Here is a 20,410-nt window from a genome sequence, read left to right as displayed (position 1 = left end):
CCCAAAAAATCTTCTTATATTCTCTTCTTCTTCTCTTCTCCTCTTCTTCTTCTTCTTCTTCTTCTTTTTCTCTTCTCCTTTTCTTTTTCTTCTTCCCTCTAGTGAGAGTTGGCCAGCTGTGTAGAGATCGAGAAGAGAAAGATTGAGAGAGGAGAGAGAGAGAGAGTGTGGGGAAATAAAAGAAAAGGAAAAGAATAAATGTCGAATAAAAGAATAAATGGAAAGAAGAATAAAGAATAAAAGAATAAAAGGAAAGAAGAGGAAAAAAATTGAATATCCCGCTCTTTTTTTTTAGTGACGTGTTAAAACAGCACGTCAAAAGTTTCTGACATGCTATTTTCACACGTCAGAAATTTCTGACGTGTTAAAATATCATGTCAGGGAATTTCTGATGTGTAAAAATAACACGTCAGAAATTTCTGATATGCTAGTTTCACACTTCAAAAATTTCTGAAGTGTGTAAATAGCACATCAGAAATTTCTAACATGGTAGTTTCACATGTGAAAATTTTCTGACGTGGTATTTTTGGCCACGTCAGAAAAATATTTACTGACGTGGCAGAAAATCATGTACTGTAGCCACGTCAGAAATTGATTGTTTTTTTGTAGTGTGTTAAGCGTTTTTCACCTTTTATAATAGTTAACATTCAAATTAAGCACCAAGCTCTAGTAAGTCTATACTTTCTTTTTTTGGAAGGTTTAAACTCTCTATGATGGATAGATCGAAGGCATGATGAAGAAGAGAATATGGTTGCACTCTATGAAGCCTCACTAACTGAGCGTGTAAACAGTTTGAGCGCATTGATAAAAAGGGATGCACTCATCCTTCATAAAATTTCACTAACATCTTTTTGAGAGACCCCCTTACACATGGCAGCTTTACCTGGACACCTTGAATTAGAACTCTTTGTAGCAAGAAACCTAAACTTGCAGAAGAGGTGGACTCATTGGGCGAACCCCTCTTCACTTAGCTTCTGCTGAGGGCCACACCAAGATAGTAAAAGTGTTGTTGCAAGCAAATGCAGATTTTTGCTTAGCTCATGATCAAGATGATAGAATTCCTCTCCACTTAGCTGCAATGAGGGGGCGAATAGAAATAATAAAAGAGTTAATTAATGCTCAACAATAGTCCATCCATAAAGGATTCGGGATTAGGGTTTATGGGCTGTGAAATTAGATGCAAAGGACATACAAAGAAAGGAACAAAAAAAGAAGCTAAACACCTATGCGAAATCATCCCTTTCTTCCGGAAAGTACTAAAACACTAAACAACATTCCTTACTATGAAAACACCATTGCCAATCTCTCTAAGCATAATAATTCTGTAATGAAAGCATAATTCCGCTATTATGTTTAAATTGCACGAAAAATTCGTGATGTGTCTTTTCGGGGATGTCTACCATGTCATACTCCTCCGCTGCTAATTCTAATGGAATTTTGTTGTTTTTAGTTCTTTTTATTTGATTTAGTTTTTGTTCTTTTTGTCCTGGCTTATGGGTTGAGAACATGAGTTGACTCCTGATCACCTTTGGGCCTAGGTTGATTAGATTGATGTGGGAGATTATTTCTCACGGTCAGAAAATAAGTTTTGAAATTTTGGGCTATCCATTTCTTAGATCTTGTTTGCTTGGAGTAGAATTGCTTCATAATTGATGTTGTTCTTGGGTTAGCGGAAGCTGGTGTCATAGATAGGATTTGATTGTAAGAATTTTCTGATTTTATCTATGACTTCGAAATTTCATTGCATTTGGCTGTGTTTTATAGAGCTTTTATGCTCTTAATCTTTTATCAATGAATTCTTATAGATTCCGGTTCAAGGAAAAAAAAAAAAAAAAAAGTTACCTAATACATAGTTCGACTAGATTGGAAACAGTAATTGGCAATATACCATCCTGGGAAACGGTCATTAAAGGCAATACTCTTCCAAATGGATTAGGATCTCACACAATTTCAAATAAAGTGTAGATTCTTAAATTAGGGAATTAATTTATGTTATTTTTTGACATCGAAACGCTTTGAAAATATCACATATTAAAAAAGTGGGATGTTATAGTTGAGAATTGAGTATATTTTCATTGGATTTCTTACTCTATATGTAGTAAAAATGTTTTGAACAAAAAATTGTTTTTTAGATTTCTAAATAATAAACATTTCAAAAAAAAAAAAAAAAAAAAAAGGAAGAAAAAGTTTGGAAAAATACATTTTACCCCCTTGAACTATCCCATTTGCATTTTGACCTCAACATTTAAAAGTGACAACGACCCCCCCTCCCAAACTTCCAAATTATTGCAATTCAACCATTCAGACTCTTTTTTTTCCCAAAATGCCCTCATCCCAAGTTAAAAAAAATTTAAATTTAAATTTACAAATTTTTTAAAAAAATTAAAAATTAAAAATTAAGAGGTGTCCAGTCTAGGGTGGCCGAAGCCACCCCTAGGCCCAACTGAGGTGGTCAGCCACCCGTTAATTTTTTTTTTTTTATAACTTGGGATTGGGGCATTTTGGGGAAGAAAAAAAGGTTAGAATTGTCGAATTGCAACAATTTGGAAGCTTGGGGGGGTCAAGTGTTACTTTTTAAACATTGGAGGTCAAAGTACAGATGAGTGGATAGTTGAGAGGGGTAAAATGTATTTTCCCCAAAAAGTTTTGAGACTACCTCGATAACTTGTAACATTTTTTACATGTGACATTTTCGAAGTATTTCGATACCTAAAAGCGACCAAAATTTGATAATTTGAGAATCTACATTTTTTTTGAAATTGTCGGAGATCTTTATCCATAATTAATTCACACCCAACCACATTGAAAATGGTCCTGAAGAGTAGTTCAATCGGGGACCACCTTTTAAGCAGTGGAGGTCATTGGTTCGAATCCCCTACCTTCTCCCATTTTTCTTCCCTTGTGCCGACACGTAAAAAACAAAAAAAAATAAAGAAATTCACAATAATGACAGTTGAACCACAAATGCTTCCAAAAAATTCGTGTATACATGGATTATTTGTGAATCATTTAAACTCTTCTACTGATCCGTAACTGTTTCCTTTTAACTACACGATTTTTTTTTTTTTACTTATTATTGTTGGGCAATGGAACAATAATAACTTATATAGAGGGAGGCTTCACAAAAGATGAGTGTTGTGCAATCAATGAGAAGGTGACACCTAACCCAAACTTACCAAACTTAAGTTAAAAAAAAAAAAAAAAACAGAATTGAAGGGGTGGATGGCTGGCCGCCCCTCCCCCACTTGGGGTGGCTGCCTGCCTAGGGGTGGCCGCACTGCCACTCCCATGGCGGCCACCCTATAGGCCTTGGTAGTGACCGCGCGGCTACCCAAACCGGATCTAGGGTGGCTGGCTGCCACACCATGGCCTGGGGGTGGCTCGTCAACTGTAACGACCTAGATTTTAAGGCTCTTATTTAAATAATATTAAATAAGATTAAAAATATGAATGAATAAATTAGATCAATGATATGTGGATTAATGAGATTGAATAATTATTTAGTGTTAAAGGTATATTACATTGATTTTTGACATCTTTTGTATATCACTTCAATTCTAAAATTTAGCTTCACTAATATGTTTATGGGCATAATTAAACTCAATCTAGTAAATAAATTATTTATATTGGTGTTTAGTGAAGTTAGAAATTAATTTGAAGCTTTGCAGTTTTTAGCATAAAAAGCAGTGTCTTAATTTTCATACTGTCTAAATGAGATTAAAACTGCTAAAGAAAGACACCAAGGCTAGCCACCTTTGTTGAAAGATTAAAGTCATCTAGTAATAATGGTTATAGTAAATATCATGATTATAATGATTTAATAAGGCAAGTGGCCAAGTGGGAATGCAAATAGATTAAAGCCTAAGTTGAATATGAAACTGTGTACAGGCCAAAAGTAGACTCAAACGAACTCGGATGAAGTCGAACCAAAAATATAAAATGTTTGTTTCGGAGTCCTCTATCTACTCTCAAAATTTCATGTCAATCAGAGTACGTTTGGACTTTGAAAAATGGATCGGAATACACTGCCCTCATTTTGGACGAAAATATCAATTGGTATAGAGCATGAAATATGGACTAGGTTCATTCTTTTGGTTAAATACATCTCAACCCTTAGATCAAATGTGTAAAAATAAATCCTAACCATTCATTCTCTTATAAATAGAGCCTAAAGCTAAATTCACTTTCACTTTAGTTTTTACAATCTTAGAACAAGTAAAATTGTTTGCTCCTTTCATTTTATTTCTTAGTCCTAGCCAAATACCATATAGCTTAGATCTTTCTTGTAGTGTTCAAGTGTTTTTCTAAAACTAGCTACCTAGAGAAGATTTGGTGGAGTTTTACTTCTAATGATTATTGGGTAAGTGTTTCTTGTATAAATATCATGATTTATTGCTTTTATTACTTATTCTCATTTAATTGTTTAAAGACCCAATAAGCGTATAATGTAAAATAAAGTAATGGATACAAGTGAATTAATAATAAAGAGTTAGTGGACAAAATCAATTAAGGACTTATAATATTATCTATATATTATTTACTTTACAGTATTTACATTCAGTCATTTCTTTTATGTCATTTAAATTTCTATTCATATTTCTGGCGGTAAGGATCATTTGATCTCATCCCCGAAATATGCTTTTAACATTTACATTCAGTCATTTCTTTTATGTCATTTAAATTTCTGTTCATATTTCTGGCGGTAAGGACAATTTGATCTCATCCCCGAAATATGCATTTAACATTTACATTCAGTCATTTAACTAGTTATAAATAACTATCTTAGATTAATATAATAAAATAAGTAAGTAAAGATGAAGTGACGGATAATAAATAAATATAAAAAGATGAGGGTCTTTAAACAATGATATTATTGGAGAAATGAACTAAGTATTGTTTGTATGTATGCATTATATGCAGAAGTGGAGCAGAATACTACGCTAAGGAGAGTAAGTATGGATATACTTACTGAGTACTAGCTTTGTTTTATTGTTATAGGAATTCTTATTTTGTCTTATTGATATAATTTTGCAATACAACTGCTGCATAATGTGTCTAATAAAATGGGCTGATAAGATAGCCACCTTAAGAACAAGCTGGGTGGATTGCCGCGAGGAACTGTCGGTATCTCAGTGGATGGGGGTATATAACCGTCCAAAAGGCCTAATATATAACTAAGCTGGGGCGGTGTAGTTGCCAGCACCAAACAGGTAAACCTCTAAAGTGTGAGGGACATAACAGACGTAAGCGGGCTGAGAGCTCATGAGAAGAGGTCTGAAGAAAGATTATCATAAAACACAAACTAATCTGTCATTACGCTGCATTCACAACTCATTCATTATTATATATTTTAGTCTTTAATCTTATTTGTTCAAACTAGTCTTTTAGTCTTTATATCTAGGAAAATAGATTACTCACTTGTTTGCCTATGTAAATATGATAACGTCATCTTTACATAGATCTTGATGCAGGGATAGAAAGTGAGGACGATGGTCCTTTTACTGGTTTTGATGGTTGATAGACCATCTGCTGCAGGATTTATGCTTACTCTATGGAGCAAGTCTCATTTATGTTAATCGCTTTTATTATGTATGGTGATGTGTGTAAACTTAATAGATATTACTATGTTAATTTAGGTGCCGTCTGTGGCATATATTTGGTACACCTAGTGTGTACATATGTTGTAATGAAAACCATGTTTCTATTTTATTTAATAATATATCACCTCGAGGTATTTCAGTCAGCTCAACTGTGTTGTGTAAGTTATTACTAGGTCATAGAGAAAGAAAAAAAGATACATATTCCGCTGTAAAATTGTATTTTCTAAAGTTGCAGCGTCACGACTTCGATATTTGCTAGTTCAAATATCGGGGCGTTACATCAGCCACCCCATAGGCGTCATGCATGACACCAGTTTTTTTGATAATTAAGACATCCTTTTCTTAATTAATTTCTCTTTGTTTTGATTGTCAACTTTAATTCATACACGTTACTTAAAAGAAATCTTGCGCATGCTGTGCATATGTCCCGGAGGGCTGACATTTTATTATTATTGTTATTGTCATCTTTCATGCATTTCTTTCTATAGTCAACACTACCGCCACTAGTGAAAGTTTCCTCCCATTTTCCAGACAATAATTTTTTAAGTCTAATAAGAAAGTTTCCTCCCATTTCCTGACTATAATTTTTTAAGTCTAATAAGAAAGTTTCCTCCCATTTCCTGACTATAATTTTCTAAGTCTAATAAGAAAGTTTCCTCCCATTTTCCGGACTATAATTTTTTAAGTCTACTAACAAAGTTTCCTCCCATTTCCCAGACTATAATTTTTTAAGTTTCTTCCCTTTTTTTCTTTCGATTTCTTTAACCCCCTGTCGTGCCCCATCGTCACGTTGACTTGGCGAACGGCCATCTTGATGTATGTTATCGTTGAAGTTTCTACTCTTTTATCGATTTGCGTTCTTCAAGACTTAGGGATTCAGTCCCTACTACATAGTTGGATCAGATTGGAAAATTGGCAATATACCATCTTCGGAAACGGTCATTAATGGCAATACTCTTCCAAATGGATTAGAATCTCTTACAATTTCTAATAAAGTCTAAATTCTCAAATTTGGAAATCAATTTATGTTATTTTTGGACATCAAAACGCTTTGAAAATGTCACATATTAAAAAGGTGACATGTTACAATTGAAAATTGAATATATTTTCATCGGATTTCTTACTCTATATGTTGTAAAAGTGTTTTGAACAAAAAATTGTTTTTTAGATTTCTAAATAATAAACATTTCAAAAAAAAAAATAGGAAGAAAAAGTTTGGGAAAAATACATTTTACCCCTTTGAACTGTCCACCCATTTGCATTTTGACCTCCAATATTTGGGTGTCGACACCACCCCCCCTGCCCCACCACCTCATTTCATTCTGAACTAATTGTTGCAATTCAACCATTCAGACTCTTTTTTTCCCAAAATGCCCTCATCCCAAGTTAAAAAAAAAAAATTAAAATTAAAATTTAAAAATTTTTTAAAAAAATTAAAAATTAAAAATTAAGAGGTGTCCAGTCTGGGGTGGCTGAAGCCACCCCTAGGCCCAACTGAGGTGGTCAACCACCCGTTAATTTTTTTTTTAACTTGGGATGGGGGCATTTTGGGGAAGAAAAAAAAGTTAGAATGATCGAATTGCAACAATTTGGAAGTTTGGGAGGTCAAGTGTCACTTTTTAAACATTGGAGGTCAAAGTGCAAATGAGTGGATAGTTGAGAGGGGTAAAATGTATTTTCCCCAAAAAGTTTTGAGACTACCTTGATAACTTGTAACATTTTTTACATGTGACATTTTCGAAGTATTTCGATACCTAAAAGCGACCAAAATTTGATAATTTGAAAATCTACATTTTTTTTGAAATTGTCGGAGATCTTTATCCATAATTCATTCACACCCAACCACATTGAAAATGGACCTGAAGAGTACTTCAATCGGGGACCACCTTTTAAGAAGTGGAGGTCATTGGTTCGAATCCTCTACCTTCTCTCATTTTTCTTCCCTCGTGCCGACATGTAAAAAACAAAAAAAAATAAAGAAATTCACAATAATGACAGTTGAACCACAAATGCTTCCAAAAAATTCGTGTATACATGGATTATTTGTGAATCATTTAAACTCTTTTACTGATCCGTAACTGTTTCCTTTTAACTACACGATTTTTTTTTTTTTTTTTTAACTTATTATTGTTGGGCAATGGAACAATAATAACTTATATAGAGGGAGGCTTCACAAAAGATGAGTGTTGTGCAATCAATGAGAAGGTGACACCTAACCCAAACTTACCAAACTTAAGTTAAAAAAAAAAAAAAAAAAAAAACAGAATTGATGGGGTGGATGGCTGGCCGCACCTCCCCCACTTGGGGTGGCTTCCTGCCTAGGGGTGGCCGCACTGCCACTCCCATGGCGGCCACCCTATAGGCCATGGTAGTGACCGCGCGGCTACCCAAACCGGATCTAGGGTGGCTGGCCGCCACACCATGGCCTAGGGGTGGCTCGTCAGCCACCCCATAGGCGTCATGCATGACACCAGTTTTTTTGATAACTAAGACGTCCTTTTCTTAATTAATTTCTCTTTGTTTTGATTGTCAACTTTAATTCATACACGTTACTTAAAAGAAATCTTGCGCATGCTGTGCATATGTCCCGGAGGGGTGACATTTTATTATTATTGTTATTGTCATCTTTCACGCATTTCTTTCTATAGTCAACACTACCGCCACTAGTGAAAGTTTCCTCCCATTTTCCAGACAATAATTTTTTAAGTCTAATAAGAAAGTTTCCTCCCATTTCCTGACTATAATTTTTTAAGTCTAATAAGAAAGTTTCCTCCCATTTCCTGACTATAATTTTTTAAGTCTAATAAGAAAGTTTCCTCCCATTTTCCGGACTATAATTTTTTAAGTCTAATAACAAAGTTTCCTCCCATTTCCCAGACTATAATTTTTTAAGTTTCTTCCCTTTTTTTCTTTCGTTTTCTTTAACACCCTGTCGTGCCCCATCGTCACGTTGACTTGGCGAACGGCCATCTTGATGTATGTTATCGTTGAAGTTTCTACTCTTTTATCGATTTGCGTTCTTCAAGACTTAGGGATTCAGTCCCTAATACATAGTTGGATCAGATTGGAAAATTGGCAATATACCATCTTCCGAAACGGTCATTAATGGCAATACTCTTCCAAATGGATTAGAATCTCTTACAATTTCTAATAAAGTCTAAATTCTCAAATTTGGAAATCAATTTATGTTATTTTTAGACATCGAAACGCTTTGAAAATGTCACATATTAAAAAGGTGACATGTTACAATTGAAAATTGAGTATATTTTCATCGGATTTCTTACTCTATATGTTGTAAAAGTGTTTTGAACTAAAAATTGTTTTTTAGATTTCTAAATAATAAATGTTTCTAAAAAGAAAAAAAATGGGAAGAAAAAGTTCGAGAAAAATACATTTTACTCATTGAACTATTCACCCATTGTATTTTGACCTCCAATGTTTAAAAAACGACACTTGGCTCTCTCAAATTTCCAAATGTTGCAATTCGACCATTTTAATTATTTTTTTTCCCAAAAAGTTTTTTTAAAAAAATTAAAAATTAAGTGGTGGTCAGTTTGGGGTGGCTTCGGCCACCCCCTAGGCCCAACTAGGGTGGCCAGCCACCCCTTAATTTTTAATTTTTTTATTTTAATTTGGGTTTGGGGCATTTTGGGAAAAAAAGAAGTTAGAATGGTCGAATTGCAACAATTTGAAAGTTTGGGGGTCAAATGTCACTTTTAAACATTGGAGGTCAAAATGCAAATGAGTGAATAGTTGAGAGGAGTAAAATGTATTTTCTTCCCCAAAAAGTTTTGTAACTACCTCGATAACTTGTAACATTTTTTATATGTGGCATTTTTTAAGCGTTTCGATACCTAGAAGCGACCACAATTTGATAATTTGAGAATCTACATTTTTTTTAAAATTGTTGGAAATCTTTATCCATAATTCATTAACACCCAACAACATTGACAATGGCCCCGAAGAGTAGTTTAATCGGAGACCACGTTTTAAGAAGCGGAGGTCACTGGTTCGAATCCCCTACTTTCTCCAATTGTTCTTTCTTTGTGCTGACATCTAAAAAATAAATTAATTAATTAATTAACAATAATGACAGTTGAACAACAAATGCTTCCAAAAAATCATGTATGCAAGGATTATTTGTGAATCATTTAAACTCTTCTCCTAATCCGTAACTGTTTCCTTTTAACTACATGATTTATTTTTTTCACTTATTATTTTTGGGCAACGGTGCAATTATAACTTATATGGAGAGGCTACACAAAAGGTGAATTTTGTGCAATCAATGAGAAGGTGACATCTAACCTAAACTTACCAAACATAAGTTTTTTTTTTTAAAAAAAAAAAAAAAAAAAAAAAAAAAAAACTGAATTGAAAGGGTTGGATGGCTGGCCACCCCTACCCCGGCTGCATGGGATTGGCCGCGCGGTCACCCAAACCGGATCTAGGCTGGCTGGCCGCCACCCAATGGCCTGCGGGTGTCTCGTCAGCCACCCCATAGGCGTCATGCATGACACCAGTTTCTTTGATAATTAAGACGTCCTTTTCTTAATTAATTTCTAAATGTTTTGATTGTCAACTTTAATTCATACACGTTACTTAAAAGAAACCTTGCGCATCCTGTGCATATGTCCCGGAGGCCTGACATTTTATTATTATTGTTATTGTCATCTTTCATGCATTTCTTTCTATAGCCAACACTACCGCCACTAGTGAAAGTTTCCTCCCATTTTCCAGACAATAATTTTTTAAGTCTAATAAGAAAGTTTCCTCCCATTTCCGGACTATAATTTTTTAAGTGTAATAAGAAAATTTCCTCCCATTTTCCGGACTATAATTTTTTAAGAACATGTTTGGTATTGCGGTGGGAAAAGCTTTTGGATGTAGAGCTTTTGCCTGTGAGCTTTGGTCAAAAGCGCTTCTATTGAAAAGCTGTTACATGTTTGGTAACTACATGTCTAAAGTGTTTTTTGAGAAGTCAGTTTGATAACAAAAACTAAGAAAATATTTTTGGTTGCAAAAATGACCATAAAAGACATTTAATGTTATTGAGAATAATAAACACGTTTACCTCATTAAAATAAGAATATATGATCCTCAAAACATCATTTTTATTTTCCTCTTCCTAAAAAAAGAAGTAAATAAATAATACAAAATAAATATGTAAACCAAATGAAATTAATAACTTGTAGAATGTTAAGTGATTAAAATTAATTCACTTATTTTTCATGAAACTATAACCCTTTTGTTGGTCTGTAATGAGAAAGAGAGATAGAGAGAGAGAGAAAAAGAGAGAAGTGATGTGTTGAAATTTTTGTTGGTCTGTAGCGAGAGAGAGAGAGAGAGAGAGAAGTGATGTGTTGAAATTTTTGGGATTAGTGTTCTATTGGGAGGAGAGATTGTGGGTATTTGTCTTTGTTGTAGGGTGTGAGCTTTGGCAGAACCCACGTGATGCTCCTTGATATAAACATAAAAAATACAACAAAAAAAAGAAGAAGTAAATAAATAAAAAAAAAGAATTAAATAAATCTATTCAGGCCTGCTGCACATGGCGTGTGCAGGCCTGAACATGCTCCTGTAGGTAACAGCACGCCTGCTGCAGTAGGGAAACACTCCCTTATATGCCATCTTCGTCTATATTTTTTCCCCTCACACGCCATCTGCAGGTCTTGCTCACATGCCATATTCGGCTGCATTTTTCTCTCTATTTTTTCTTTTTAAGTCTCTTTTCTGCAGGTCTCCCTAACATGCCATCTTTGGCTATATTTTTTTCTCTATTTTTTCTAATTCTCTTTTCTGAGGTCTCTCTCTTACATCTTGAAAACTTTAGATCTCTATATGAAAGGCCCTTAACCCATATTTTACATACCAAGCAAGAACATCAACTTGGATCTCCCTCGCTTTGGAGCAGATCCTACTGCTTGGGATGAGATGTTTATGTATGGGTATGGTTGTCATTTGTTGAAATTGGTGTGTATTTCTGTCTGTTCATATATTTCATTAAACGAAAACTGCGGTGCGCCTTTCTTCGAGAAGTCCATTTGAGGAGAAGCCTCATTTTCCAGCTTTGGCTCAAACGTGGTTTTGAGCGTTTGAAACCTCAAAAGCGCTTTGAAAATATTTGACCCAAACGACTCTATTTTTTCTCAAACGGACTTCTCTTGCCTTAGAAGCGCTTTTTGGGTTTGCAACCGCAGACCCAAACATGCTCTAAGTCTAATAAGAAAGTTTCCTCCCATTTTCCAGACTATAATTTTTTAAGTTTCTTTCCTTTTTTTCTTTCGTTTTCTTTAACACCCGGTCGTGCCCAATCGTCACGTTGACTTGGCGAACGGCAATCTTGATGTATGTTATCGTTGAAGTTTCTACTCTTTTATCAATTTGCTTTCTTCAAGACTTAGGGATTCAGTCCCTAAAACATAGTTGGATCAGATTGGAAAATTGGCAATATATCATCCTCGGAAACGGTCATTAATGGCAATACTCTTCTTAATGGAAATTCTCTTCCAAATGGATTAGAATCTCTTACAATTTCTAATAAAGTCTAAATTCTCAAATTCGGAAATTAATTTATGTTATTTTTAGACATCAAAACGCTTTGAAAATATCACATATTAAAAATGTGACATGTTACAATTAAAAATTTTGTATATTTTCACCGGTTTTCTTACTCTATATGTTGTAAAAATGTTTTGAACAAAAAATTGTTTTTTAGATTTCTTAATAATAAATGTTTCTAAAAAAAAATGGGAAGAAAAGGTTTGGAAAAAATACATTTTACTCCCCCTAATTATTCACTTATTTGCATTTTGACCTCCAATGTTTAAAAAGTGACATTTGACCCCCCCCAAACTTTCAAATTGTTGCAATTCTACCATTTTAACTTTTTTTTCTTTCAAAAATGCCCTCATCCAAAGTTTTTTAAAAAACAAGAAAAAAAAATTAAAAAATTAAAAATTAAGTGGTGTCCAGTCCACTCCTAGGCCCAACTGTGGTGGCTGGACATCACTTAATTTTTAATTTTTAATTTTTTTTTTTAATTTGGAAAAAACAAAATAAAAAAAAGGTTAGTAATGTCGAATTGCAACAATTTAGAAGTTTGGGGAGTTAAGTGTCACTTTTTAAACTTTGGAGGTCAAAACGCAAATGGTGAATAGTTGAGGAGGGTAAAATGTATTTTTTCCAAAAAGTTTTGTGACTGCCTCGATAACTTGTAACATTTTTTATATGCGACATTTTCAAAACCTAGAAGCGACCAAAATTTGATAATTTGAGAATTTGCATTTTTTTTTTTTTTGAAATTGTTGAAGATCTTCCGTAATTCATTCACACCCAACAACATTGACATTGATCCGGAAGAGTAGTTCAATCGGGAACCACGTTTTAAGAAGCGGAGGTCACTGGTTTGAATCTCCTACCTTCTCCAATTTTTCTTCCCTTGTGCTGACATGTAAAAAATAAATAAATTAATTAATTAACAATAATGACAGTTGAACCACAAATGCTTCCAAAAAATCATGTATACAAGGATTATTTGTGAATCATTTAAACTCTTCTACTGATCCGAAACTGTTTCCTTTTAACTAGATGATTTTTTTTTTTTTTTTTTTTACTTATTATTGTTGGGCAACAGTACAATAATAAGTTATATAGGGAGGCTACACAAAAGATGAGTTTTGTGCAATCAATGAGAAGGTGGCACTTAACCCAAACTTACCTAACTTAAGTTAAAAAAAAATAAAAAAATAAAAAAAAGGCTCAACTACACCAAGTTATATCACATACGAAATAAATTTTTTTTTTTTTTAAAAAAAAAATAAAATAAAATAGAATTGAAGGGGTAGATGGCTGGCCACCCCTCCCCCACTTGGGGTGGCTGGCAGCCACCCCTATGCCTACGGGTGGCCACACGGCAACTCTCATGGCTTGGGAGTGGCTCGTCGGCCACCCCATGGCCTGGAGGTGGCTCGTCAGCCACCCCATAGGCATCATGCATGACACCAATTTCTTTGATAATTAAGACGTCATTTTCTTAATTAATTTCTCTTTGTTTTGATTGTCAGGTTTAATTCATACTCCTCACTTAAAAGAAACCTTGCGCAAGTTGTGCATATGTCCCGGAGGCCTGCATTTTATTATTATTGTTATTGACATCTTTCATGCATTTCTTTCTATAGTCAAGACAACGTACCGCCACTAGTGAAAGTTTCCTCCCATTTTCCAGATTGTAATTTTGTAAGTCTAATAAGAAAGTTTCCTCCCATTTTTCGGACCGTTGAGAATAAGGTTGTATATTGAATCACACGATATACTGTACAAAAGGGGCCTATATATAGGTTAATAATACAGACCTAATAAAATAAAGAAAAGTAAACCTAATAAACTTAGAATACCAAATAAAGTAAATAACAATAACATAATATTATCTAATACGGACTATAATTTTTCAAGTCTAATAAGAAAGTTTCCTCCCATTTTCCGTACTACAATTTTTTAAGTTTCTTTCCTTTTTTTTCTTTCGTTTTCTTTAACACCCTGTCGTGCCCCATCGTCACGTTGACTTGGCAAACGGCCATCTTAATGTATGTTATTGTTGAAGTTTCTACGCTTTCATCGATTTGCTTTCTTCAAGACTTTAAAAGGACAGGAAAGTAATTCCACACACAAAGATGCAAGGACTTTTCAAAGATAATTGGTTTATTAGTCGACTTTCTCTCGATGACTCCAATAAATTTATCTTTATCAATGATGCTAAGCCATAAAAGATACAAGGATCAAGGGGTGTATGTCACACGTAAAATATCATATCCTAAAGAGTATATAAATAGAAGAAAACATAAAAAAGCCTGATAAATTGTGATGCCCCAAAAATTTAAAACCCAATCCCGGTCATTAAGGATAAACAAATATTTTTCTTAAACATTTTTATAAAACAACAACTACTTGCAATTGCTGTAATGACCCTTGTTATTTTAAGAAAACAAACCAAAAACATTATTTTTGCCTCTGACCGAATATTCAGTAGGGGACCACCGAACGTTGGATGTTAATCTTAGTGCGAACTTATTAAAGTCCTAGGATAAGATTTTCTATGTTGATTTGAAAATAGGAGCCTTGTATAGACCTTAGCATTCTGACTGAACATTCCATGCTCTCTGCCCGAACTTTCGACCTTGAGTCCGAATGTTCGAGGGCTTTTCGACCCTTAAAGGTACTTTTCATTTATTTTACAAAACAAATTTTTTTTTTTTTTTTTTTTTTCCAAACGGACTTTTTGAATGTTAAACGCACTTTTAGACAACTCAAGCGCAGATCCAAACAAGCCCTAAGTCGGGTAGCGGTTCTATTGACTATAAAAAGAGATCGATGTCAACAACAATAATATATATAAAATGTCAGGCTTCCGGGACATATGCACAGCAAGCGCGAGCTTTCTTTAAGTGACGTGTATGAATTAAGTTGACACTCAAAACAAAGAGAAATTAATTAAGGAAAGACGTCTTAATTATCACAGAAAACTTAAAAGGATATGTACAATAAATTAACGTTTTTTTTTTCTTCTTAAATGTGCTTTTTAAAAATAAAAAATTAAGCAAGCATTATCATACCTTATGATATACTAATTATTTCATTTTATATTAAATTACTAATTTTGAGCTTAAATGATGTACTAAGAATTTGCAGTAGTCTAGAAGTCCTCTCTCTTTTCTTCTAGACAACACCAAGAAGCATTTCAAGAGGAGGGAAGATCTAGATCTAGATCTAGATCTTTTCTCATCCCCTTTCACGGTAGCAGTGCTTGGTATCTTCTCTGTAGGCTCCTCCTGTCTTCGTTCCTGACGGGTTGCTTTAGATCTAGTTTGTAGATTTAGATCCAGACTTAGTCTCTTCAACCTTAGATCTGATCATCTTCTTTGGCCAAGGTGTATCTTCCGAAGGGATGTCTACGATGCTGTGATCGTTCACTGCTGCTTGTGGAGTTTTTGTTTTTTGTTTTTATTTTTATTTTTTGTTTTTTCTGGCCTTCGAGTTGAGGATGGAGTAGATCGGTGTGGAGGCTTAACTCTCACGACCATATTTTTCGTTTCTAGTTATTTTTTTATTTTTATTTTTGTATTTGGGCTACTTATGTCCTAGATCTAGTCTATACGAAAACAGATCTGTTCCTTAAATATAATTATACATGAGTTAGCAGAAGCTTGAAGTCATTTTTATGACTTTGTAACCTTCATAACTTTTGGTTATGATTTTTCAGAGCTGTGTGTTCAGTGATGTAAGAGCTTTATGCTCGTGAAATTTCATCAATGGAAACTCCATATTTTTCAAAAAAAAAACTAACCTTTTTTTTTTTTTTTTTTCCCCTCTCTTCCTCTTCTTAATTATCAAAGAAACATGGTGTCATGCATGACGCATTCACAGAGGTCCTTAATTAACAAGTTGTTAGAAGAAATAATTACTTGCTAATTGAATTTCATAATGTTACCACTGTTGTAAATTAAAATTATATAATTAAGCTTCTTGTACCTTTGCCCAACAATAATAAATTGAAAAAAAAAAATTAATGTAGTGAAAAGGAAACAGTTACGGATTAGCAGAAGAGTTTAGATGATTCAGAAATAATCCTTTTATTAGGGGCGGAACCACACATTGAAGTGTGGGGGACATAACTGCAAAATGTTTAAAATTTAAGGGCAATTTTAAAATTTTGGGGGGACTTACTATATAAAAAGCGTGAAATTTGGGGATAATTTTAAAATTTTGGAGGAATTAGTCCTCCCAAAGCCTTACTAGCTAGTTCCGCCCCTGCTTTTTTATACCTGATTTTTTCGAAGCATTTGTGGTGTGTATATATATATATATATATATATATATTGACATGTCTGCAGGAGAGAAACAAGGGAGAGGACAAAGGATTCAAGATAATGACATTTGCTTCTTAAAATTAAACATGGTTTCCAACCGATTGAACCACTGCTTGGGACAATGGTCAATGTTGTTGTGTGAGAATGAATTATGGATAAAGATCTCCAACAATTTCAAAAAAAAATGTAGATTTTCCAATTATAGAATTTTGGTCTTTTCTAGGTATTGAATCGCTTCGAAAATGTCACATAGAAAAAATGTTACAAGTTATCGAGATAGTCAAAAAAACATTTTCCTCCCAAAATGCTTTTTTTTTTAAAAAAAAAAAAATTAAAAAAAATAAATAAATAAAAAAGAGAAAAAACTTTTGTAGAGACGTTTATTATTAAGAAAACTAAAAAAAAATTTATTGTTCAAAACTTGTTTATAACATAAAGAGTAAGAAACCTGATGAAAATATACTCAATTCTCAACTGTAACATGCCACCTTTTTAATATGTGATATTTTCAAAGCTTTTTAATGTCTAAAAATAACATAAATTAATTTCCAAATTTGAGAATTTACACTTTATTAGAAATTGTAAGAGATTCTAATCCATTTGGAAGAGTATTGCCATTAATGACCGTTTCCGAGGATGGTATATTGTCAATTACTGTTTCCAATCTGGTCCAACTATGTATTAGGGACTGAATCCCTAATGGCTTGTTTGGCGTTTATTTTTTGTGTTTAACACGAGCCTGCGAGTAGATCTTACTCGCGGGCGCGTGTCCCCCACGCGCCGGCAGGTGAGGCCTCTTTCTCGCCGCTCCACCTCCACCCACCTCCTTCGCCGATCTTTTGGTTCCCTCTCTGGTTCGTGGGCCCGAGCGTCTCTGACTTCTCCGCCGTTGTGGGTTTTTGGACATTTTACTATGCTTTTTAGCTTGCTTTTCTTTTCTGTAACGCTTTTGTGTTACTATTCTGTAACCTGTTTGTTTTGTTATCTGTTAACCCCGATCCGATTAGGTTTCAGACTCCTCATAAGTGTTGTGGATTTTCCTTCCCTTTCCTTTTGGTTTCTTTTTGGAAACCTTTTTTCCACTGTTACCGTCCATTTAAATTTCCATGGCTTTTGTGAAAGTCTGTTTAGATGCTTCTATGGAGTATTCGTACTCCCACTGGTTTTGTCCATCAGATTGCGCCACGGCAAGGGTTTTTTCGGGCTGTATTCGCAGATGTCTTCCATCTGCACCTTTTTCGAGGAGTTTATAGTCTATTTAGATTGGGTTAATCTGCCTAAGTTGCTTAGCTTAATGTGTCTGTCCTGTAACTTTCTTATGTTTTAATGGAATTCGGTTTGTTACCAAAAAAAAAAAGAAGCAAATTGTATTTGCATACACCTTATACTAAATTTAATATTCAAATGTCCCCAAGGGATCGCTCAATGGGCTGAAGATCACGCCTTATGAAGCGGAGGTCACTAGTTCGAATCCCTCCTCCCCCTCTTGTGTGGACATGTCAAAAAAAAATAAAATAAAATTTAATATTCAAATATTTTATTTATTTTCAACGACCCATTTTGGTAATTTTATTTTTACCTTTTTCCTTGTCCCACCCTTCCACAAAGTCCACACGGTAACCAGCATAAAATCACGTGGGTGAGAAAAAAGCATGGAAGGCCAAAAACCCAGATTAAGAAAAGTTTCCGACTTGAAGTTCCTCTGGTTCCTCCTTTGGTTGGAGTTTCTTCAGTTTTCACATTCACAGGTGAAGGATGGATAGAAGGCTTGTTGAAGAAGAGAAAATGATTGCAGAACTCTATGAAGCCTCACGGAATGGGTGTGTAAACACCTTGACCACTTTGATCCAAAGGGATGTTCGCATTCTTGATAGAGTTTCACTCACATCCTTTAGTGAGACCCCCTTACACTTAGCCGCTTTGCATGGCCACCTTGAAATTAGTAGACTTATTCTTAGGAAGAAACCTACACTTACAAAAGAGGTGGATTCGCTAGGACGAACCCCGCTTCACTTGGCTTCCGCTGAGGGTCACACTGAGATAGTAAAAGCGTTGTTGCAAGCAAATACAACTGTTTGCTTAGCTTTTGATCAGCATGAGAGAATTCCTCTCCACTTTGCTGTAATGAGAGGACGAATAGAGATCATTGAAGAGTTAATTAGAGTTCAACCAGAGTCTATACAGAAGAATCTCAATGGTGGAAGTGTATTGCACTTGTGTGTTCAATATAATCAGCAGGATGCTCTAGAATGGCTAGTGAAGTGGGCTGATTGCAATGAACTCCTCAATTCCAAAGACCATGATGGCAACTCCATTTTGCATTTAGCTGTGATGCTCAAGCAAATGAAGGTGTGTTAAAAATATCTATTACTAGTCTCTTATAATAGATATTTCTTTCTAGTGATATATAAAGTAGCACACTGTCCGCGTCTATGAATTTATTTGAGATCGTCTTCTCTTTTCTCCTTCCTTTTTTCGTTAGTTTGTTTTGCATTCATAAAGTAGGACTAAAATTGTAAATTGGTGAAGATATATTCGTATGTTAAGGGGGAAAAAAAAAAAAGAAAAAAAGAAGAAGCAAGAATCACAATGTTGTCATACATGCCCACCAAAAATAGAAAAACCCTTTCGTTTCATGTGGTTCTTCTAAAGATCATGGAAAGAGATACATAATAAATAACCGAATAAATATCATTCAATGTGGTTGAATTAAATTTATTTGGGTTTCTTTTTGTGGAAGTGCTTTTAGAGTTTCCAGAGTTATTGGTCAATAGAATGTTCTGTTTGCGCAGGCCATTAAATACCTACTTTCAATACCTGCAATTAAAAGAGAGGCTAATGCCACAAACAAGCTTGGTTACACAGCTTCAGATATCTTAGAGGCCTGTGACGTCTGTTCAAGAGATTTTAAATGTTTTGAAATCCAAAAAATTCTAAAGGAAGCTGGCGTGAGACGATCAAAGAGTCTAAATTCTTCCCTACCACCGACACCGAGTGGTACTAGTGTTGATGAAGCACTACAATCTCAATCAGGGTTTAGGAGATGGTGGGGGTGTGTTCTTTCGTCATTAGGTAAACGCTTGAAGCGCCAAGGAAATTGGATGGAGGAAACACGTGGCACATTGATGATAGTGGCTACTGTCATAGCAACCATGGCTTTTCAAGCTGGTATCAGCCCACCAGGTGGCGTTTGGCAACAAGATACATCCAATTCCACCGATGGTTTCGCTTGTAGCGAAGATCATATATGTCTAGCCGGCCAAGCAGTTTTATCTTATTCTGATCCAGATGGCTACCTAGTGTTCTTATATTGCAATAGCATCTCGTTCTTTGCATCTTTGTGCGTTATACTTTTGGTTATTACTGGATTTCCTATTAGGAGCAATTTCTTAATATGGCTTTTGACATCTGCCATGCTTACCTCAGTTGCGTCCATGACACTTACCTATATTAAGGTAGTGGCTATGCTAACCTCGATATATATTTATCAAAAAATTAGTTCGATGGCCTTGAAGTTAGTATATATTTGGATGGGAATGGTTGTAATTGCTGTTGTGATTCACATAATTCGCCTACTCCATTGGATGGTGAAGAAGTTGTTTCACATAATTCGCCTACTCTATTGGATGGTGAAAAAGTTCATTCACTTAATTCTCCTGCTAATCTATTGGATGTTGAAGATGTTTCGCAATTGCATACACAAGTTAAGGAGTCCAACAGAAGACCAGGCTAACGTCTAAGAGGAAAACTATCATTATCATACGTTTGGTTGATAAGAATGAAGTTGTAAGTGATTGGATTAGGGTAATCTGTATCTGCTAAGTTCATAATAGTTCAGCTTGGAATATACACCATTGATGGAAAATTAATTGGCTTTGTATCTTTTGCTTTTGTGTTCTATTTTAAATTATTATGTTAAAGAAATTTGGCATGCTCCTAGTGCTCCCC

General features: G+C 34.6%; 1 protein-coding gene across 1 annotated transcript; it reads left to right on the top strand.

Annotated features, from left to right (window-relative positions):
• The first annotated feature begins 18,217 nt into the window (after window positions 1-18,217).
• LOC132185357 (ankyrin repeat-containing protein At2g01680-like) lies at window positions 18,218-20,202 on the top strand. Its single transcript, XM_059599141.1, has 2 exons — window positions 18,218-18,811; window positions 19,255-20,202. Exons 1-2 carry the CDS (start codon window positions 18,218-18,220, stop codon window positions 20,200-20,202), a joined length of 1,542 nt encoding a protein of 513 aa, XP_059455124.1.
• The last annotated feature ends 208 nt before the right edge of the window (window positions 20,203-20,410 follow it).

This window comes from Corylus avellana, chromosome ca6, assembly GCF_901000735.1.
Source record: "Corylus avellana chromosome ca6, CavTom2PMs-1.0".
In the NCBI taxonomy this organism is placed as follows: Eukaryota; Viridiplantae; Streptophyta; class Magnoliopsida; order Fagales; family Betulaceae; genus Corylus; species Corylus avellana.
The sequence above is the reverse complement of the archived record's forward strand: the minus strand, read 5'-3'. Positions and strand labels throughout refer to the sequence as shown.